General features: G+C 37.6%; 2 protein-coding genes and 1 long non-coding RNA gene across 5 annotated transcripts in view; 2 read left to right on the top strand and 1 right to left on the bottom strand.

Annotated features, from left to right (window-relative positions):
• Positions 1–24,307, top strand: part of LOC122999435 (NLR family CARD domain-containing protein 3-like) — a 98,571-nt gene that overhangs the window by 12,141 nt on the left and 62,123 nt on the right. Inside the window, exon 3 of the mRNA XM_044376366.1 lies at positions 20,631–20,678. The gene's annotated coding sequence lies outside the window, so the exon portion shown is untranslated. The remainder of the gene's footprint in view (positions 1–20,630; positions 20,679–24,307) is intronic.
• The window catches only part of LOC122999432 (NLR family CARD domain-containing protein 3-like), a 69,277-nt gene that overhangs the window by 3,360 nt on the left and 41,610 nt on the right, over positions 1–24,307 (top strand). For 2 of the 3 annotated variants that reach the window (XM_044376361.1, XM_044376362.1), the window contains exons 4-7: positions 333–506; positions 701–874; positions 5,913–5,959; positions 6,188–6,793. In XM_044376361.1, coding sequence (XP_044232296.1) covers positions 333–506; positions 701–874; positions 5,913–5,959; positions 6,188–6,771 — 979 coding nt within the window. In that variant the 3' untranslated portion in view covers positions 6,772–6,793. Of the gene's footprint in view, positions 1–332; positions 507–700; positions 875–5,912; positions 5,960–6,187; positions 6,794–24,307 lie in introns of those variants that run through there. The other variant, XM_044376360.1, reaches the window with a different exon arrangement.
• On the bottom strand, positions 18,489–24,014 carry LOC122999512. Its single transcript, XR_006407757.1, has 2 exons — positions 23,287–24,014; positions 18,489–20,707 (listed from the first exon to the last, which is right to left on the bottom strand). It is a non-coding gene; the product is annotated as an uncharacterized LOC122999512 (long non-coding RNA).

Below are 24,307 nucleotides of genomic sequence, written 5' to 3' on the forward strand. Positions count from 1 at the left end.
TTCTAGGCATGCTAATTAGCTGCTAGCTGCAGTGCAGGCTGGTAAAATGGATCTACTGCATTTGTTTGTATCCATGGGTTTGTGCTCCTGTCAGTGTCAGAGCCTCCATGTGAGGTGCTTGGTAAATGTGTGTTTTTAAAACTTATTTTGGGGCTGCGCTGAGAGTGACATGTGACTGCTACTTCATCACTCAGTCAGTGAGTCAGTGATAGACATTCTGGGTTATAGGGCTGGTCCATGGCAGGTCCAGCCAAAAATATCAACAAACCTTTAATATTTTATGGAAGGGAAATAACATTTCTTTATTACGTTAATCACTAATTCTTCTTCAGGTTGAGTGGCTGTAACCTCTCAGAGAGAAGCTGTGCAGCTCTGTCCTCAGTTCTCAGCTCCCAGTCCTCTAGTCTGAGAGAGCTGGAGTTGAGTAACAACAACTTGCAAAATTCAGGAGTCCAGCTGTTGTCTGCTGGACTGGAGAGTCCACACTGCACACTGGAAACTCTCAGGTCAGGATACAGCATCTATAATTTTGTTATCTTGAACAATGAGAATAAAGCTGACTCAGAGAGAGATTTTAACAGTTGATCATTTGCATGCTGCTTTATATTCAGATCAATGTCAATTATTCTGCACAACATCTGTAGGACTCTGGTACTTATGATTAAAAAACATTGTGTTATCAATCTTTTTATATTTCAAGTCTGTCAGGATGTCTGGTCACAGAGGAAGGCTGTGCTTCTCTGGCCTCAGCTCTGAACTCCAACCCCTCCCATCTGAGAGAGCTTGATCTGAGCTACAATCATCCAGGAAAGTCAGGAGAAAAACTTCTGTCTGCTGGACTGAAGGATCCACACTGGAGACTGGACACTCTCAGGTATGGACAGATAGGTGGTTACTCTCAGGTAAAGAACTTTTAGGCTGAACATAAAAGTTCATTCTTGATCATGGATGTAATAGTTTGAAGGTCATGTAATGTGAGTGAAACCTCTGGAAAAAGCCGGCATAAAGTTATTCTTTTGTTAAACTTTCATGTTCTCATGGTGTTGTAGGAGCGTTAATACTTTATTAATGAATTACCTCGTCATTAGGGCACCATCTCCTTTTTGGTTAGGATTTATTAGTGCCAGGAGGAAGCACTAACCCTTGTTCAGTTTAATCAGTGAATCAGTCTTACAGTCGTACGATCTTGTCCCAAACAGTGACCTCTGTTTACTGCAGCTCAAAGAAACGACCAAACACTTTTAGGATAAATGAAGACATTTATTAATAGCTAAACGTCTTGAGGATACATGATAAAGCATAGATAATATAACATATACAGATAATATACAGAACATTATAAATAAAAAGAAAGTAAAATAAATAAGCCTAAGAATGATAAAAAATTAATAAAGAAAATTATTCACCAAGAGTGACTCGAAGTGCGTGACTCGAGGCTTAACGTGTTGTACCGGGGAATGCTGAGGGGAAAGCTAATTCAACTTTTCTAAATAAATTCTTTCATTTTAACGTTATTCGACATCAACCCTTGATCACAAAGCCATGTTATGCCTTACTGTTGAGGTGTGTCGTCGTGGTAGAGGCGTCATCTTGGCAGGTCCAGCGTTGTTGGTGCAGCATCACCAGCGGTGTTGCAGTGGAAGAGCCCGGATCAGCTGTGGGCTGTGGCGCATCTCAGTGGATGCAGAGGTGTTGAATGCCGGTAAAGAATCAGGCTGTTTCAGGCTGCTCTGAAAGAGTCTTTAGGCCAGCTTCACTTCTGGTTTTCAATATGGCTCTCAGAGAGCAGGTTCAGTTTCAAGCCGCCTTCTTCTTCTTCTTCTTCTTCTTCTTCTTCTTCTTCTTCTTCTTCTTCTTCTTCTTTGTGAGCTTACGTTCAGGCTTTATTTGGCTTGTAGTAACTTGAGTTAAGTGTCAAATAAAGTTAAGTCTGACTACGCTCATGTCTTCAGCGGTGTCTACTTCAAAATAAATACTGTACGTGTTTACTTCAAATTAAATTACTATACGTGGAAATACGAGACTCAATGTTACTAATAAAACAAAACAAATTAACTTGTTGCGATAAAAGATTAAATTCGGATACATTTGATTGAAAAACAAATAAAAGAGATGTCTTAAGAATTTTCTTGAGTTCTTGGAGGCCAGCTCAAAGAGGAATCTCTTTGAGGCTGTTTTTATAAGTTAGAATAAGATGGGAGGAGTTTTAGGGATGTTCTAAAGGGGTTTGCGCCGAATTATTGATGAATATTCAATTTCTTTGTACTAGGGGCTTTAGGTGTGGCTGGTGGTCTGCAGCCTGCGTCTCCTGAAGTAAAGGAATTTGGGAAAATCTAATTCTGAGTTTTTACACGCAAAAACTTACACTTCAAGTCACTGTTGCCTATTATTTCACATTAAGCTGTAAACACATTCCTGTCATAATGTCCAAGCATTCATGATATTTCTGATTAATAACGGTCCTGTCAGCTTGTATCATATTTATAAAACCATTAAAGAAACAGCTGAGCAGTTTACGCAATTCTTCTAATAACAAACATTAACCTTCATATTAACACTTCATGATGTCTAAGCATACAACCTTCATTAGTTCAACTTTCTCAAACTATCTACACATCTTAAACCATCTACTGAAATAAAGTTTAATACTAAAGTGAAAGGAAATAAAGTTCTGCAACACTTATGTGATTAGATTACTTTCAGAAACATATTTAAATATAAGTTGACATAACTCTTACTTCATAATATAAAAGCATTCAATGTGACTATTGTTTAACAATAAAAGAAAACTTTAAACTCAAATCCTTCAAATATTATCTTTACATTCCTATTATTTTAGAAACTTCAATCTTTGAGCCAAACTACTCGTCTAATTTAACTATTAAAATATGATTGTCTATGAGGTTAATAGATCACAAGTTAAACACTTAAAGTACAAATACATGGTTATTAAACATTCATTAACTCTTCACATAAGGAAATTTAACTCTTGTCAATAGAGGGCAGTATTGTTACCTGTAGTCTTACCTGAAGTCTTATATCTCTTTAGTAGAAAGTCATACATATATGAAAGTTATACCATTCTTCTTGTATTTACACGACGAATAACATGATATAAGTTGCATAATGATTAGACATTTAATTTACATGAATTTCAGGTTTGCCTCAGATTTGCAAAGGGGGTTTCACAAAGTCCTCAGGAATGTGGATTAGTTTACGGCTTTGTTGATAAGAGCCTGTCTTCCATCTATAAGGTGGGAGTTGTTTTCCTCCGGTCCAAGTGGCCTTTAATTTCATGCTTTTAGTTTGTGTCGTAATTCAACATATCGAAATGGTTTCAAGGAGGTCTTCCTGAGCCTGTTGAGCTTCACTCATCGAACCCCCACTTGGAGGGTTACAAAGGTCAGTTCTGCAGGCTGAGGGTCCGCTCTTACAAACTTAGGAATCCAGAGAGTCTGTCTCTTATCAGTGGTGTTTTCTCCCAGAAGCCAAAGGAAGCCAGGCTTCCCCTGCTTTTTTAGACTGCAGTTGTCATTTCAATAAAAACACTTCGTTTAACAGTTTCGGTTGTTCTGTGCTGTTGTTGTCATCTCTTCCCCATTTCTCATTGAGTATTTTACAATGAGTGAAACAGCGCCCCTCTAAATGTTATGTGGTGAATGTGTGGTGAAACACTATAATGCACTTGACTAATGTCATGTCCGTGGGGAGGCCAGACTGAAATTGGCATCCCTTGGTGAAAAAAAAATTGAAGCATTAACCAATCAGATGAGGCTACCCTCATGCCACTGCCAATCTGTGATTAGTCAGGACTATACCAAGGGAAGCCAGCCAACCTTTGGCCTCTCACCAATCAAATCATAGCCGGGATATTGTGATGAGACTCATTGTTGCAGCCTTGTACCTTGCGCGCCAAGAACAAGCATTCAGGACAATGAGGCCGCTGGCAGCTCAAATGGGGACAATTTTGTGGAGCTGGTACATACATCTGCAGAGTTTGACACTACACTTTCAGAGCACTTGGGATGGCCTTCCTCTTCAAATAGGGTGAGTGAAATGCACACCCCCTTCTCCCTCTATGGCTTTACTGTTGACTGAACTGCCCATGTAGCTATGTGTGCAGTTTTTGATGTGGTCATATTGCTTAATGTGCCATGCTTGCCTGGGTTTAGCTGAATGTCTTAGTCAGTCCGTGGAAATAGACTGAAGTTTTATTGTGGTTGTTTACGCATATAAAATCAGCACCACGGACAGCACTCATAGGGCCAGGTTACCTGAATAGATGCTATTTGTTTTGATTGTTTATGGCCTCTGCAGGTCTGTTACTGGGTTGTTATGTGTTTTAGGTCATGTTGTATAATGAACATTTGGTCTAGTTTTAAACGATAAGGAAGTATGGAGAGTATTTGTGTATTTCAAGCACATACAACGGGGCTTATAAGTCATGTGTTTGATACATGTAGACTACTGATACTTTATGATGTAGCTGAAAAATAAAACTTTAAACGTCTCCTGATTTAATTTGTGAATGAATGCTTCTTTTATCCATTATCGGATCTGTACTGTGCATTAAGCGGCCGGTTATGCATTTGGGTGGGTGGGTGGGGGCATAAATTAATAAGAACATGCATAAATTGACAAGATGTTTAGGACTGTGTGTGTGAGAGAGAGAGAGAGAGAGAGTGTGTGTGTGTGAGAGAGAGAGAGAGTGTGTGTTTGAGAGAGAGAGAGTGTGTCAGTAAACGCAAGTGTCGGCTGTTGTGTGTGTGTGTGTGAGTGTGTGTGTGTGAGAGTGTGTGTGTGTGTGTGTGTGTGTGTGTGTGAGTGTGTGTGAGTGTGTGTGTGTGTGTGTGTGTGTGTGTCGGTGATACAGTTTGATACAGTTTTGTGTAAAATGACAGCGGCGTGCTAATAGCTCATCTGGTTACATTACACTGGCTGTTAAAGCAGCAACGTAGTCTTTCCTGTCTCTCTTGTCTCACTTGGCTTCCTCAAAAGTTTTCCCCGCGCCACTGTCTCTTATTTTCCTTAAGAATCAAAGATTGGTTACCAGAATTAAAGAACAAGCGGTTGTCCTCCTACAGTGTCCCTGAACTCATCAGAGGAGAGTCCATCTATTATTTTATTAAACATGTATTTGTTGTTCATTCTAAAGAAGTTCACTTGTATCATTTAGAACTTATTGTTGTTGCTTCTTATTGTGTCTTTCAACTATTATTATTATTATAATTATTATATATTCAAACCTAATAAATGAACAGCCTTAAAGGTTCATTTATTCTCTGACTCTGAAATCTTGATATTGAATTATTGAAGTCAAGTCAGTTTTATTTATTCAGCCCCAAATCACAGATTTCCTGTTTGACTCCCTCAGAGCCTCAAGTTGGATTAAATGACACATTACAAGTTGAATTTTGTAGTTTGACTGATCTGTTAAGAGGTTACTGTAGTTATGCAGTGATGTTTAAAAGAACTTTATTACTTGTCATTGATGTTTTATTTAGATATTATTATTATTATTATTATTATTATTATTATTATATTTTTTATAATTGCATTAAAATGTTTTGCTGTCTTATAGCTGCATTTATTCTCTGATAACTTAATTTTCACCTTGAAGTAAAGTCTCCTTTAATATTGAAGTCATGACAGGCTCTATCCTCAGCACAACATGCAGAGGTCAATATTTAATATTCTGATTCATCATGTCTGAGGACATATTTGTACATCACATCTTCTTCACGTCTTTTCCTCTCAGACTTCAGTGAAAGAATCCAGCAGACAGTTGAGACAGATGAGTTGAAGCCTGTTTCTGTGTCACTCTGACAAACTGAGGAACACTGCTTCATGTTGAACAGCAGTTAGGACTCATGTTGGATAGAAAATCATTCTGACTGTGTTTCTTCCTCCAGGTTGGACCATGGTGGAGAGCACAGGTTAAAACCTGGTGTGAAGAAGTGTAAGTGTGGATTTAATTTGATTCATGACAACTAAACAGCACACAGTCAGTTTCTCTTTAAATACAAAGTTGGTCTTTGTGGTTTTTATTCATTAAAACATTACTGACAAAATGTGTCATTAAACTTTATAGAAATGAACAACAGATCAGAACTTAAACAGAGAATAAATCCATCAGGTGTGTCAGATGATAAACTGCTGCTGTGTTGTTTCTTCTTCTCTTCATCAGATTTCTGTGAACTCACACTGGACACAAACACAGTAAACAGACTCCTCAAACTGTCTGACAACAACAGGAAGGTGACACGTGTGAGAGAGGATCAGTCATATCCTGATCATCCAGACAGATTTGACTACTGGCCTCAGCTGCTGTGTAGAAATGGTCTGACTGGTCGCTGTTACTGGGAGGTCGAGTGGAGAGGAGTTGTTGATATATCAGTGACTTACAGAGGAATCAGCAGGAAAGGAAACAGTGGTGACTGTTTGTTTGGATGTAACGATCAGTCCTGGAGTCTGAACTGCTCTGATGATGGTTACTCTGTCATTCACAATAGCAGAGAAACATCCATCTCTTCCTCCTCCTCCTCCTCCTCCTCCTCCTCCTCCTCCTCTGTCTCTAACAGAGTAGCAGTGTATGTGGACTGTCCTGCTGGCACTCTGTCCTTCTACAGAGTCTCCTCTGACACACTGATCCACCTCCACACCTTCAACACCACATTCACTCAGCCTCTGTATGCTGGGTTTAGGTTCTGGTCTCCTGGTTCCTCAGTGTCTCTGTGTCCTCTGTCTGAGGAAGAGTCTCCTCCTGTGTAGACAAACAGTCACACTGCTGACTGAAGACAGCTGCTGAAATCACTGTTCACTCTGTTCACCAGGGAACAACAGAAACTGGAAGTGACAGCAGCTTCCTGTGTTTAAATGTTGATGGTGGACGAGGTTTCACTCTGGTTTCATTTGGATCACTGACTGTGCTTTAATGTCAGAATATTGTTTCTATTAGAAGTAGTGAAATGATCTCCTCTGGGCTGAATTTATGTGTAAAAACTGTGTTGACTCTGATTGACTTCAGTAAAGTTTTCTTGGAGCAGCATCTAGTAGCTGTTAGTGGCTGTTAGTTATTCCATTTTATCAGGATCTTAAAGTGAAGTTTTTCCTGAAAATGTCCAGCAGACATCCCAGTCTGTTTGACATCAGCTCAGTTTGTGTTAAATCATGAACATCAACGTATGTTTCTATCTGATGTAATGTGTCTGACATGTATGTATATAATAACATGTATGGGTTGCTTTCCTTTAGTTTTTCTTGCCTCTGCAGGTGATGTAAATATTGTCTTGTAAGCTCATGTTTGCTGGGCAGCTTTGGCTGTTTTACACTTGAATAAAAATATTCATTCACTACTTATTCAGAGAACATCACTTGTTTTTTACATGGATGTGTAATGTTATACTACTTCTACTTCTACTACACTACTTGTGTTTTTCTCTCATTAGAACATTTATGACAGAATGAATTCAACAAACATGATCTTTACAGATGTTACATATATTTCTCACATTGTGATGTTTTACAGTCCTTCTTTATTTGACATTGTTGTTTTTAATCATTAATTAATGTTTAAGATAAAATGAACAAAGAGAGAAATAAAAAGAGTCTGTCAGACGTCCAATACGTTTTCTCAGGAAACAGGACTGAGTTCACCTGTACTGAAACATCTGGCCCAAGTTTCCTGTATGTTGGTTAGTTTGTGGTGATTTGATGAAACACAGCTGTGTTTGGGAAGTCGCACCATGTGAGCAAAATATAACCTATAAAAATAATCAGAGCTCTTGATGCTTTATGTCCTTTTTAAATGTGGCCGAATCATTAAACATTTAAAGATCACAGAAATACAATTATTAATTAGAAAATTTTACAATATTTTTTTACTTTGAATTTTACAATTTATAATTTAAAAGCAAAGTAATTAACTCATTATACTGCAATTACAATTAATCATGTTCAAAGTCTTTAATTTAGTTTCTAATAATTAAAGTTCCACTTTCCTCTATTTTAGGAACCAGTGATGGAGACATATCCACGGCCACCAGGGCCCCAATTCATCAATATTCATATTTATTTAAACATGTTTCATTTTCAATAGAATTATAACAGGAAGTTTAGATTTTACAGTTAAAATATTCAAATTTGTCACTAACATCATGCAAGTGATAATAATAACTTTATTTACAACATGTTTATTTACAAGTACAACATGTATAAAGAAATTATTTACAAAAATGTATTTTCCACATTTTCTTTATTATTCATTCTGTTATAGTTTGAACATGAAGTTAAAATAGTTCAGTTTTAGTATATTAATAGAATGATATATGTATTAATAGTGTATAAATGTCCACTCAGACAAATAATAATGTATTTTTACTGTTTTACATTAAGACATATTGTTACAGATTTATTGATCAGATAAGTGTGTGTGTGGTTCCAGGCTGATGATGAAGATGATGATGATGATGATGAAGATGTGGTGCAGGTGATCAATCAGATCTGGAGATTGATCCAGGAGGACATCAGCAGGGTCAGAATCATTGATCATTGATCATTGATCAGATATCCAGTAATCACAGACACGTCAGGTCTCACATTAATGAGTTTACCAACAATCACAGCTGGAAATCATGTTGCTATATGTGACCATATGTGATATTTACAATGTGATGTTACTGTAGTGCAGAGAAATATTAATATTATAGAAACACCATAGAATATTATATTATAGAGTAATATTGTAGAATGATTACAGATATGTTATATAAATACAATGGAAAAGGAAAGTAGGCTGCTGTAAAGTCCAATAAAACAATAAAAACCTAAATCCTTTTTATTCATTGTTAATTGTACTTTGGTCATAAGAACTCAGCTGCCCATCATAAATTAAAGTTTATTAATCCAACATGTTATATCCTGTATATTCATATCATTAATAATAATTATAATAATCTTTATATCTGTTTTCTAAACAAAGTTCATGTGCTTTAATAAAGTTAATAATATTAGTGCAGCAGCTGTTCAGACTGATTGATGCTTCAACACATAGAAACATGAATCCAGTTGATTGAGGTGTGAATGAGTTTAAACAGCAACAACATGAAAGAAACTAACAGTCTATTAAACACAGATGTTCACAACTGTAACAGTGAATCTTTTCTCATTTCAAGTAGAATGAAGCTGCATTTAAAATAAAATACATAACTTTTGATAAAATGTGCATCCTAAAATAAAGTGTATTGATCATATCAGGCTCTGAGATGGTTTATTTTCTGTGGCTTCAGTTGGGATCATTTGATATATTTGCTCCAAAGATTCGTTTTCATATGAGACAAACTGGTTTTGAGCTGCTGTGGGAAGCAGTCTGAGAGTCTGACTGTTGTTGATTAAAAGCTGTTCTCACTGTCTAGTTTTCATGTTTTACACTGCAGACCACTGATTGGTCATTTATCTCATTCACAAGCTTCCTGTTCCAGAGAAATCTTTCCCTCGTTCTCTCTCCTCACTGTCTCTCTCTCAACTTACCTGACTCACCTACTATAAACTGTAATATTCTCTCCTCTAATATCTCTGATGGTCACATGACTCCTCTCATATTAATCATGCAACTCTTTGCTTTATTTAACTTCACGTCAAAGTGTTTCCTCTTTATTTGTGTCACAGTGCAGCTGCTCTGATGGATTCATGTTTTCTAATAGTTTCAGTTCCTCTAATAGAACTACTGACACTGATAAACGTGTCTGCTGCTTTCTGATTCTTCTTTTCACTCTTTGGGAACATTTCTGTGAATGAAACGGAGCAGAACAGGTCGTCTTATACGGACATTTAGGATGAAATCTCAGGAAGGTTCAGCTGCTCATTGAACAGGTGACGTTCATGAAACCAGAGATTCACAAAGAGTTTAACAGAGTTTGTTGGAACAAACCTCACAGAGAAAAACGTCAGAGAGGTTGAGGAGAAGAAAATGTTCTTACATGAGATCTGATATGAAGAGTTTCAGGACTCTTCCTCCATATTATCATCAACTGTGTTCCTACAATCATCAATTGCACAATTATTCAGTCTAAATAAGTGTAAACTCAGACCTGCTGTCTGTCAAACATCTCAGCTACAGTTTGGTTTCATTGACAGAGGTTCAGTCCTGTAGACGCTCTGCTGTCTCATATTTTATCTGTAAAAGGTTTGTTTCTCCATATTATCTCATATTATCCTTTATAAACTGCCCTCTAGTAATTATAATCTCATCATTTTAACTTTAATGACTTTGTGTTCTTGTATATGTAGATGTCTGCTACTGTGCACAATCTTATCTTTAGTTTTCTCTCTTTCATCCTTTGAATGTTCTTTCTCCTTTTCTAACGGAGTAACGTCTGCCTCAGAGACCCTGTTTCAGCCCCGATGAAGGTTTCTCCTCTTCATCACATTATGCTCTTGCTTCTGTCTTTATCACTTTGTATCTTTTGCATTTGTGTAAACAAATAAAAATATGAATCAAATCTAAAGTGTGAATCTGAGAAGTGTCTACAGATCAGTGCAGAACAGTAAAAGTGTGACAGAAATAAAACTCTTGATTTCAGTCAGTTTCCTCTGTAAACATCAGGAGGTGAAACACCTGAAGTCATGATCCACCTCACCTGGATTAATGAGTGTGTGTGTGTCTACAACATGTTCTTTCAGTCATGTGACCTGAACGTCATCTGGACGAACATCTGATCGTTTATCTCAATATGCTAATGAGGTGGGCGGAGCTGTTGTTAATGATCATGTCTCAGGTGATTATATGTGTATTAATACTAATGACGACCGTTCATTTGACTGAAATCTGCACATGTACGAACAAATCTTCATCAGTGACTCTTTAAAGTGAACTGACAGTGAATCATCGTCATCATCACTGACTGAATCAGTAGATATTGATCTGTGTTTGTTTCCTCGTTAAAGGTCAAGGTCACTTTTAACGTCTTCCTCAGCAGAAACTCTCAGAAACATCATGATGTGATAAATAAGTCAGCTGAGCTTAGTTTTGTTCTGTTCTGAACTGAACCAGAGCTGCAAAAAACCATCATTTTATCAATTAATAGATCAATAATTCTCTTTTCAAAATGTCAGAAAATAGTGAAAATGTCCAAAACCCCAAAATGTTCAGATTACTGTCATGTATGATGAAGAAAAGCAGTAAATCATCACGTGAGAAGCTGAAACCAGCAGATTGTTGCTTTAAAAATGACATAAAGTTAATTTTGTGTCGATGGAATAATTGATTAATGATTGCAGCTCTAAACTGAAGGTGACAGTTTGAAGTGAAGACAGAATCAGCTGGATGTCGGGACATTTGAACGGTGATGCGTTCACTTAGCTCAGGAAAAAACAGTGACAACCAACATTCAGTGATCATCAATCTTTGAAGTGAACAAAGTGATTCCTGATTTCCACTTTTATTTTCAAGCTTTGATTCTTCTGCAGATTATTGAAGAGTTTCAATTTACATCTGAGAAGCTGAAACCAGACAAGATTTAACATTTCTGCTTGATCAATAACAGTTTTCTGTCAGACTAATAACATGGACGGCAGGTTTCAGGTCATGTGAGCAGCTCTTCTTCATCATCTTCATAATAATCTGAGCTGCAGATGTTGAACGTGTCTCTGATCAATAAAAACAGAAATATAAACGTCACTCAGCTGCTCTGTTTCAGTTTGTCTGCACGTCTCTGATCAATAAATGATTTGTTGTGGACGTTCACAGAAACACGTGACTCCCTGCAGGATGACGAGGCTACGGAAGCCCTGAAAGGCAAGTGAGAAAAAAATATGTCTGGAGATCCAATTTCTTTTTATGTGTGTTTATGACGTAAGAACCCTAACCCTAACTCGAATAAAAGGTTTTGCCAGGATCATCTTTATAAGTTTTTTATCATCTGTGAAAAAATATTTTTTTATTGTTTTTGTCAGGAATTTTTCAAAGTGTTAGTTATTGTAATACTCAGTTCGACCACAAGAGGGCACAAGTTCACCACTACCATGTTCTAAATAGGACTGAAAGCATTCAAGTTTTCTTCCAGGTGATTTTAATTTCGCAACACTAAACACAAGGCACTTAAATTGTGTGTTATCAAGTTATGTAACATTACTCTTTCTTTTGGCCAGAAAAAACCCCACACAATATTTGTAACTTGTGTTTTAAACACTGTTCTTGTTGATAAGGCACACACACTCACATTCAACAACGACACAGACTACATGCAACCACAAGATCTACACTGTACTGCACACATACATGAAGGGAGAGATGCAGAGAAAAGATGGTTCAAAGAAGGTTGTCTGAGAGAAAAGCTAACGTTAAGTTACTTGTTTTGGAATAAACACAGATGTGCTGTTTCAATGACTTTGCCTGAACAAACAAAACCAAAGCAAACGGATGAATCTTCTTGTTTCTCTTTCAGTGATTCAGGTTCCGATTCTTTGCTTGACGTTCCTGACTCACATCCACACGTGTCACTCGCCAAACACAGGAAAGGAAACTGGCAAGATTTGGGTCCATGGGTGAGGCAATGTGTTAGTGCACAAATGTGGGAGTTAACATCTGATCCTTATGTTCAGTATAATCCTGTTTTGAAGGTTTATCGACAAAAATACACCTCTGTTGTTCACACACTCAGATCTGTTCAACTGATACCAGACACACAACACGCATCTGCATATATGCATGACACCTGTGACGTCACAATCAGCCCAGCCCTACAGGACGTCCCGAAGACTCTGTGGCCTCAAGGCAAACATGATGTTGGTCTAATTAGGGGAATGCAGCCAACAACAAAGATGTGTTGAAAGAAAGTTTGAGCTCATTAAAACTATCACCAGGAAGTGCACTGTTGCAATATGAAGATGATTTAATGAATCTGTGCTCCAACTCAAGCTCAGTGTGAAAAAGACACGATTACACTGTTGAAACATTTGGGTAAAGAAGGTCATAAAGCTAGCTTGTCACAATTGCAATTTGTACAACAACAAGTGACATTTTTGGGTCATGTGATCACATCTGAGGGCAAATCCCTCTCCCCAAAAAGAATGAAAGCAATCCAAAACATTCCAAAACCAATTACAAAGAAACAAGTCATGTCTTTCCTAGGAATGTGTTCTTATTGCAGATTGTTCATTCCCAACTATGCTGTCCTCGAGGCGCTCCTGAGCGCAATCATACACGGCGAGGCCTGCATGCACACAGTAAGGTGACATGGACACAGGTGACATAGACTGCTGAAGCAGAAAAAACATTTGTTGACTTGAAACTCGCTCTTCAAACGACTCTGACTCTTGGATTACCTGATCCAAGTCGACCTTTCACCCAAACTGTTGACGAAAAGGGAGGATGCATGACTTGAGTGCTGCTCCAGGACCATGGAGGCAGACAGAGACCTGTAGTTTACTTTTCAACTAAACTTGACCCTGTAGCTGCAGGACTTCCTACGTGTCTGAGAGCTGTTGCGGCTGCAGAAAAAGCTGTGATGGTTTCTAGAGACATAGTGGGGTACTCTGACCTAACTTTGCTTGTTCCACATGCAGTTTCACTGATTTTACTTGAACAGAGAACATTTCATCTTTCTGCAGCGAGATGGCTCCCTTACAACACTGTGTTGCTTGAAATTCTTAACATCACTGTGAAAAGATGTAATGTTCTTAATCCTGCAACCCTTCTCTCCACAGAAGGTGATGGAGAAGAACACAACTGTATTGACACAATAACTGAAGTTTGTTCCCCCAGACCAGGACCAGACCTGTTTGTGGATGGATCAGCATTACACAAACCTGACACAGGAAAGAATCAAGTTGGTTTCTCTGTGGTAACTGCACATGATGCACTCATTGCTAAACCACTTCCTGCTTCAGGCAGCAGAGTTAACAGCTCTCACTGAAGCATGTAAACTGACAAAGGACAAAAAAGTGAATATCTATACAGACAGTAGATATGCTTTTGGCATTGTGCATGATTTTGGCACAATTTGGAAACAGAAACTTTTTGACATCATCTGGCAAACCTATTGCACACCACACTCTTGTGTCACAACTGCTGGGTGCTATTCTACTCCTGTGTGTAAATGTGAAGCTCACACTTCTAACACTCACCCAGTTTCACATGGCAACGCCCGGGCAGACGCAGCTGCGAAGGCCGCAGCATGGCAAGAATTTACAATGTGTGAATTTTTTCTGTAGGATGACTCTGACACACCCTCTACCCCCACAGCAGATTCACAGGAACTCCAGCAGAGAGCTGATCAGACTGAGAAGACTCAGTGGAGAAACAGTGGCTGATGAAGCAAATGAAGGAAAGAAATATTATCTGGTAATTGTTGACATGTTTTCCAAATGCAGTACCAACTCCAGCCACAGGACCTCTTCTGACCTGCAGCCTGGTGATTGGATAGTGGTGAAAGACTTGAGAAGAAAGGCTTGGCGCTCCAAGCGGTGGACAGGCCCATTCCAGGTGCTGTTGACCACACAGATGGCAGCAAATGTCGCCGAAAGAGTCACCTGGATCCACGCCAACCACTGCAAAAGAGTTCCACCTCCACCAGAGACACCTGCAACAGGGTAAGTCACCACAGCACGATTGAGGACTCAACGAGAGTGTAGGCGGATCGCTGCTCTCAGGTGACCATCACCAAGACATCCACTCACAGACCAGGAAGAGACGTAGAAGTGACAGTATCGGCATACTGTCCGACAAGAGCAGGCCGAGCTCCAACTAAGTGACATGCTGAGTGAATCTCAGTGTCACCGTCATGGGATCAATGATGGAACCCGAACGACGGCCATGGCATCCATTCAGACGTCCTGGACGGTGTGCTTTGGGAGGTTGCTCCTGATTGGATTCCACCATACCATAATGTTTCTGCTCTTTAAGTCTCTGACTGTTAAGTTACAATAATAAAAGTTGCTTGCATTTATTATGGTATGCTTACATCCACAAAAACAGCATCTTGCTTTTCTACAGTGATATTTTATGACATAAAGTTTTAAATCTTGACTGAGGTAACATTGCAGATATTTTTTATCACTCTGTTATGCTTCCTTATTATGTTACCATATATAAGGATGATTGTTTACTACGAAGGTATAGTCTTGTGTAATTTTTCCTTTATGAGTGAACAAAGTAAGATGTGATGATCAAAAGGAGGGAAATGTAATGTGTAAACCACACTTTGTATCCTCTGCATCACACAAACAGTTATTGCATTTTTGATGAACTCATATTGTATAACCTTTAACATGTAACATGTAACCATCTGTGCTCATTATTTTTGACACTGGATCAGAGTAGAGAGTAGCCTCATCCTGGACATACTACACTTCTTTTTTAATTAGTTGGTAGATTTGATGACAGCCAGCACTGCAGCCCACTCACATTGTAATATGTTTACCACACTCCTTGTCTATAAAGGGTATGTACACTTTGTAGCTGACATCAGTCTGCAGTTACTCTCTGTTGTGACTGTATGCTGATCTGATCCCTTGCAAGGTTTTTCATTAAGGACAAAAAGACAACTTGGTCTTTGTCAGCTTTTTATTTACAGGTTTCCATCACAACACACCGACGCGCAGCAGCACACAAACATGCAGAAGGTTACAAATAAAAGGATTATAATGTGAAAGATTATTATTGTGTACATTAACATATAAAAAAAAATACATGTCATAATGCTTAGTCTTAATATTCATCAGAATTAACTAACCGCAGTTATGACGGATACAATTGACTAATTATTTGACCTCACTGTGGCAAAACAGGGAGGTATTTAAACAGCTGATCAGACACAGATCGACTTTCCTGCTGCATCAGTACATGATGACATGAAGAACACATGAGGAAATAAATGAGGTGAAAACAAAGATTAAACTAAAGAAGGAAATAAATCTGCACAGCTTCCAGCTGCTGCCAGCAGCAGGATCAGAACCTTGGAGAGCTGATCAAGTCCTGATAACTGTGTCAATGATTCTTTACATGATTAAAATTCCTCAATTCCATTCAAATAAATAAATTCCATTAAAACAGTTAAAATCAATTCAACGGGCTGAATATATTATTTTAATGTCTACGTATAGTCTATATTTAACCAGTCTGCTAATGATGACTAATTACAGTTTGAAAATGTATCATCAATCAATGCTGAAGATCTGATTTGACTAAAATATTAATTTCACTACTATAAACTGTAAATCTGGATACTCATTTCTCTCTGAACAGACTCTCTGTTTCCTTCCTTTCTTCTCTGTTGCAGCTCAGTTTCTTCCTCGTGGTTTTTATGTGTTTATAGATTGCTGTGATATAGCTGCACCTGATGCTTCTCTTCCGTTCATCATGTGTCAGATTGGCGCCTTTTGTCACCACATGTCATCACAACAGCAGAAAGGCAGAGAGCACTAAGATGTGTTCACTGTTCACGACAACAGACCGTTACAGTTCAACTCTTTGATTAAATGGTTCAACGTAGAAGAGAGAAAGTGGAACTTGTATCGATCCTCTTGATGCTAGAATCGATCTTCAAAAACGAAACGTAGTTATTATCTGAAGTATCGATATTTGGGATTAACTTCATCTTCACTCATCAGCTTGATTCAGATGATTTTCAGCATCTAAAGGTGACGTAACCAACAGTTTTCATCATGTTTGTGTTAAATGATGTGATAACAGTAGAGATGGTTGTTATAGTGATGAGTTATGTTCATTTGTTGGCTGCATTCACGGTTTCCGGGTTCATTAAAAGTTTAAAATCCAATAATCTGAATATTGGGCCTTAAAATGTCTTAAATATGATTTTGACAGGTCTGAAAATGGATCGGATTATGAAGTTAACGTTACTTTTATAAAGTTGAAATAACTTCAGTCTCGCTGTTAAATTTGTTTTTGGGGGGAAATTTGCATTGAACACGCGGCAACAGAACAAAACCAACACGTATAACAGTGTCTGATCCAATACCAGCATGTGTTTTAAGACTGTTGGAAGGCAGCAGTTTATTTAATGAACAGTCAATGTTTAAGACAGATGTGTCGTTAAATGGCATCAATATAAATGAACAGATTGATGACACGTTGCCCTGTAACTTCTAGTAACAAACACTGTTGGAATAATCACTTTGAGAACATTCATTGTTAAATGATTTGGACAAACTATAACAAATATTTGGTCAACAATTAAGTTAGTGAAGTGTATTTTAAATGACATATTTCATTCATCCAACAAACTGTGTGTCCTGTAACACTGGTACATTTATTTTATGAATGCATTTATGTTAAATTCTTCCGGATTGATGTTGAATATATATTGATGTGTTATGTGGGACAAAGATTAATTTGCAAAAAAGAGACATTTCTCTTCTCTCTCAGGTGTCATGCTTTTATTTTAAATCTCCTCATTTTATATGGAAAGTTTATCCATAAATGCAAATGATCTGAAAGGAAACCCAGTATCCACCAGTTTAAGAATGAAAAAAAACTGTATTTTGAAAGACTGAAAGGACTGATGAGTATCTACGAGGCCTTAATATCCTCTTTTTAATTTGAATTAAATGTACTAATTTTCTTCTTAATATTCTGTTTTTACTAATTGTATTCCTCATATTTTTGTATAGGCTAATATTTATGATGACTGAATAAAGAAAGAAAAGGGGAAAGAAAGGATGCAGCCCCTGAACTGAGACACAGCTGTGATGGTGTTTGGGCTAACATGGCGTCTCCTCTCGTAAAAAAACAAAAAACAAAAAAAAGCTACTTCAAGACGTAATACATTAAAATTGTTTCTGTTAATGTTACTTTCATCTAATATTTGATAAGTACAAGTTCAACGAGATCTGGCTCTGGAACAGTGAAGGTTGAAACATGCTGAAAATAACAAATTTGAAGCCTTGTGCAAGAAAACCACTGCGGTCAAACCAGTCACCGTGTTATTCTAGTGTGAATACACTTGTTTTATTACAGTAATGAAGTTTTTACACTTGGTTTGCTGTCGCTTCCGTTTATTTTGAAGTTGAATAATAATAATAGGGTTTGATTGATTTGATTGATTCCCTATTGTGAATCAGCAGCCTTATTATATATATTAAACAGTTAATTTTTATGAGAAATACTCACTTCTAACTCTAATGTAATAATACTGTAATCAGTTTCATGCTAATAATTCATTTTAGGTAATCTCTTACATTGTATTATCAAAAACAAGTTACAGCTGAAATATCAGTTTGTCTCATCAGGTGAGAAAAGTAATTAAATACCAGAGACAGTATTCTGCAGTCTTACTGCCTTTAATGAATCACTGAAGCGTCTGCATTCAGGCTCCCTGAACTCTGCAGCAAAACATAAACACTTTATACTTTCAGTTTCTGCCCAACTGTCACGTACACACCTCATGTGGTCACACTTCACTGTTTGTAGACACGTTTCCTGTAAGATAACCAATAACAACTCTACATATGGTGTCGTGCTTGTCTGCAGCTTCCTGTTCTTGCATTCAGTTTGTATTCTAACCATCACTTCTTAGAATCAGCTTCATCATGTTTATCACGTACTTCAGATAACACTCGCACCTCTGCACCAGATAAAGTACGTGATCTTGTTGAGACCTCAGATTTAAAACAGAACAACGTGGTTCCAGCATATAAAAGGTCATAGATGAGGTCAACAGTGCATCATCAGTTGAATAAACTTCTACACTGGATTAATTATCATCAAAGTATTAATACAATATTATAGTCATTTCTCCAACAGCACATTTCTAATATCTTTTTTTTTTCCTCCACACAAGTAGTGATAGTTTTCCACTGAGCACTATTACTGTGACGATCCAGTGAGTAGAACTCAAAAAACTACACAAAAATGTCTTGTAACAGAGAAAACTATGTTGATCCCTTGTTTATACATACTGGTTGTATTTACATACTTCATATTAGCACTGATGGTTCTCAGGTAATATCTGTAGACCTCAAAGCAGCAAGAAGACAAAATATTGTTTTATTGTGAGTCAGCAGCCTTTTATATATAGACTATAAATGGAAATGTATTTATGTATCTGTTTAGTGAAATATTCACTTCTAATTCATAATAATATTGTAGTTAATATGTATCTGTGTTAATAATTCAGTTTAGGTAATCATGACATTGTTTGACCAAAAACAAATATTAGTTTGCCACTAAATGCTGTGATTGATGATCCAGTGATCAATATCTGATACTGTGTCAATTATAAACAGCTGATTAGAGATCAAATAGCCACTCTTCCATATGACATGTTGCTCTGCCTGCTACAGCAGAGTAAATTAGCTTTTTATATATACTGAGAAAGGTTGGTGCTAGACTGGAGTAATTTAACCCCAATCCAAACCGCTGGAATAACTGAATCTTATCAGATGGGAACCCTGAGACCACATCTTATCAAATCTATCTATATCTGCAGTCTGCTGCGTATCAATCTGACACCACAAAGGTTGAGAACCACTGCTGTAGAGTGTCTGAAGTTGAGTTATTGATTGGAAACAGTCAGTTTCCTTTTAATAAACTTCTGAGTTGAACATCTTGTTTTAGTGTTTAATATGTTTGAAGGGATTTTATTCTGTTTTATTCATCAGTGAAACATTCTGGAAATTCAGAACCAGTGAAACTGGTTTGGTGTTTAGAACGATAAATAGAGTTTGTTTGTTTGTTTTTCACATTTTGTCAACACATTTTTCATTTCTTCCAAATGGAAAAACCTCATTGCTGTAATAACACACGTAAGCGCAGGAGGAAGTAACGTGGCGGCTGGTTTGACCGCAGTAGAAAACACTTAAATCAGGTTAATTAACTGATTAACTTTACAAGTAATTCTGGGACTTTGTTTTTCCTTCATGTCCTTTGTACTTTTTGCCAGTTTGGAAGTGAAATAGATCTTAAATTGCATCATAAAGGTTGTAAGAGTCTTAAATCTATATGTTCATCAATAGATCAGATTCATGTGTTTGGTCATTACAGTCATTCTCAAACAGAAAACTTTCCCCAAATATAAAGTACAGAACACAACTGACACTGGGTGTTAAAGGGTTAATGTACAATGATACTGATTTTTACATGTTATATTAATAAATATTTACCTTTAAAAATATCATTAAAATTAAATCATGTTGTTTAAATAAATGCTTTGTAGTCAGTTAATTAATTGATCATAAACAGTAAAATCTGCTGCAAATACATCAGCAACAGTATTGCTGGGCAGCAGTTTCATGACAAAGTGGAGATAATGTATTTTGGTAAAGGAAGGGTTAAAGCTTTCAGTTGTTTAAATATTCCACATGTTTTGCTCCTTTTTGTCCACATCAGACAGACAACAATGACATTAGTTTGTGGACAGATGAACATCAGTTTCCAGGTAAATCAGAATACTGCGGCACTGTGAGATTGTTTAATGTCCTCACAGAGAGTCTTGGCAGGTTCCTCCTGTGTGTTTGGAGCTGAACTCTGCTGCAAGGTTCACTGGTTTAATATCATCTTTATGGTTTTGGACTTTGACTGTGAAGTTATGAGAGAGTGACAGCGTCCTCAGATTGATGATGAAGGACTGATGAAGGAGAATCAGCTGCAGCTTCTCTCTGTGTTTCCTCTACAGGTGAAGGTAGAACGACTCTGTGACCAGATGTGGATCTGAATTCACCTGGTGAGTATTTTCTTCTTTCTGCCACACAGCTGAATAAAAATATATCATGTCATCAGTTTTTAAACAGAAGTGAACTATAACTTGCTGCATATGAGTCTCTAGTGGACAAAAATACAACTGTATAAAAAGGAATATAGTTAATGCAGTTTCTTCAACATGTATCCACAGTGGAAATCTTAAAGTAATGACTGACTTTGGCTCCATCTGGTGGTAGAATAAAGAATGACAGTGTGATAGACAGCAGTGTGGCTCTGTGATGTGCAGCTTGTTGTAATGAATGAGCTTGTTGTTGTGTTTGTGTGAAGGTGTTTCTCTGCTATGGATCAGTGTGAGGACAGAGAGGAGGGAGTCCCTCCCTCTAAAAGCTCTCTGTGTGGGGAACATGACAGCCAGACCAAAGCTCAGAGGTGAGATGAGGATCTCTAACTGTCCATCACTGTTCTCCACTCACATCACTGCACCATCATTATTCACACTCAAAGCTCTGTGTGTGTTGTGTTGAAGCCCAAAGCTGAACAGACCAGACTTTGCTCAAGTTGACTTTGAACCTACTGAGTTCAACGATGAATCTGCTGATCAGAGGTAAGATTGTTATTAATGTATTGAGCTCATCACATTCATTGTTGGAGAAGAATTATATTGAATATTTGCATTCATCATTTCTCTGTTTCCATCAGGATCCATCAACAGAGACCAGATTCTCCTGAACACAGCTGTGTGTCCATGAAGAGTGACCGGTCTAGGGATCGACTGATTGAATTCAATGATGGACATAATTCTGCTGATCGGAGGTAAGAATGTAAAATGTTTGTGTTTGTTATTCTCCATCTCTAATGAGAAGAGATGTTGTGTCTTTGTCGTGATCACTTCATGATCTTCACTATTGATTCTTTTTTAATGATTAGTCTCGTGTTTGCAGATCTCAGTACAAATAACAAAACCAGAGTTAAACCCACAAACAGCTGGATGCTGGTTTGAGAGAGTGTAAAACATTTAAACTGTAGTGAAAACTGAGTTATTTACTACAGTTTTTCACAAATCTCAGCTTCCATCCATCATCTATATCTTTACATGTTCTCAGGAGCAGGAGCCTGTTCCAGCTCAAATCTCAACACATTTAAAACACATTCTGTCACATATAAACACATTTCAGTACACAAATAAAATCTGGGAACAAATCCACAAATCTTAGTCCATAATTCAATATGTGAGTTTATTCAGTGTTAATGTTTGATTTTATTTCATCACATTCTCAGCTGGGACTAAAGTGTTTGGAGGAACAACAGAACTTCACTCTTTTCTTACACATTTTACATCTGGTCTCTGGTTGTTAATATTGACCATCCGATATGAATCCTGCCTTTTGGGGTTGATGATGTTCATATAAAAAAACTCCTCTTGATAAAGTTTTCCTAAGATCATCATTATTCACACTCAAAGCTCTGTGTGTGTTGTGTTGAAGAACAAAGAGGAATCACGGACCAGACTCTGCTGGATTCAGGACGTTCCGGAAGATGTTTAAATCTATTAATTTCATTGATGGACATGAATCTGCTGATCAGAGGTCAGAATATAAAATCTTTGTTTCTGTTTCTCTCCATCACACCTCAGAAAATGTTTAAGTCTTTGTCATGAACTCATTAATCACTTCTCATTCTTTTCTCTGTAGTCTTAAAAACATTAACTATATCACCACATTATCAGATTTCAGTGTGTTTTAAGATCGATATGATAGTTATGACTGATTGTCTGACTGATTAACTGATTAACAACTTAATATGCTTCACTTTCTAAAATGGTCCAGCTGATGTCCTGTCTGACCCGGACGTCTGTTATACGTGTAGCGCTTTCCCCGGTATTAACTACCCTGAGATACAGCGTCCTGGGCTCTTTAACTTTAACCACGCCCTAATACTAATCACTTTTATCCCCCTTTTATAAATTTTATAATATGTTCAATGTTACCATATAAATAAAACAACACTTTCAAACATCCCAGCTGAAATGAAAGTAGACTAGGGTGATTGGGTAACTTTAACTCTTGACTCTTCCACTTTAAAGCCTTGGCTTCTAACTGTTCCTATTTATTGACCAAAGGGAAAGTTATATGAAATTGTAATATTTATTTACCACCATTTAAAGAGAACAGAACAAAACTTGTTTGGTGTTCTCTTAGGGTGTCAGCTGAGTTAACATATGGCAACAAAATATATATATCAGCCCTTTGTTCTCAAGGTAAGGGAAATGAAACAACAGGCAATATACCCTTTAAATATAACTGAACGTGAACCTGTAACAGCTCTGCACTGCAATATCCCTAGCTTCTAGCAGTTTTACTTATGCAGAAAATAACCTGTACTGTTTAGCTGATATAAACTATCCGACAGCTATTACCTCAGTTAACACACAAAACACAACCCAGATTGCCTGAAGAGACGATACTTCAAGTTACTGTTGTGGGCCCAAAAATAAACACAAAAGCCAGCAATAAACACAAATAACACCAACCCCCTGATGCAGGCCTGTATGTAGCTTAGGTGCGATGTGGGTGTCAACTTTAGTTTAAGGACGTCTTCACTCTCGAGCAATGTAATATGGGGTTACTCACCCAGCGGGACAGTTCACCGTCTCCTTACTGTACTGGCTGCCTACAAACCTCACTCCGTCCCAGCAGCGATGATGAAGAGTCCAAACTGCGTCCCAGCAGCGATGAAGAAGAGTCCAAACTGCGTCCCAGCAGCAATGATGAAGAAGAGTCCAAACTGTGTGTCAGCAGCGATGAAGATGAAAAGTTTAAACTCAGTCCCGGTGACAAAAAAAGAGAGAAACAGTAGGTCCCTCTCGAAAGCCAAAGGTGCACAGTCACACAGTGCACTGTCTGACGCTGAGAGAGGGCTTTAGAGTCCATTCATAAAACGCTAGCATAACATTAGCATACCTGCTAATTAATGACTAAGCAGCAGGAGCAGTCTACAGAGTAAAGATGAGACACAGTACCATCGGCGGAAACTTTTAGCCGTTTAACCAACTCATTATAAATGAGTTAAGCTGCTACTACGTTCACTTAATCTGACACTTAACTGACTTTTGTAGCTAGTCGCTACATTAGCCGAGCACACACACTGACCGCCGTCTTCCCAAAAACAAGCGCACACTCCCGTCCTACTCTGCGAGATAGACCCGCCCCTTAACCAATCGTAGTTTTAGAAACGTGATGTACCTATCTACAGACTAATCAGAGGCAGGAAAACACTCTAAAAATACACTCACTAAAAATAAACAAGTTAGTCTGTCACACCTCACATTGAGATATACAATATACAACCTAGGAAATGATTATAATGCTACTGTGACAGGGACTAATATTGTAGCAACAGTATGGGTTCTACTGCTATGCCCATTTTAACTCTGGGACTTTACCCAGGGGTTACATACGTTTTAAAAACATTTCACTTTCAATATAATCTTGATTATAAATGATATATAACCAAACACACAGCAAACACATTAAGTATCTGAGTTAATACAAGACATGTGATCTTTTTACAGAAACACACTGAGTCAATACTGACGTGCAACAGTATGTTATTAAGATAAACAAAACAGTAAAAGATGATCAAAAGTACAGC

Source organism: Thunnus albacares, chromosome 16 (assembly GCF_914725855.1).
Source record: "Thunnus albacares chromosome 16, fThuAlb1.1, whole genome shotgun sequence".
NCBI lineage: Eukaryota > Metazoa > Chordata > Actinopteri > Scombriformes > Scombridae > Thunnus > Thunnus albacares.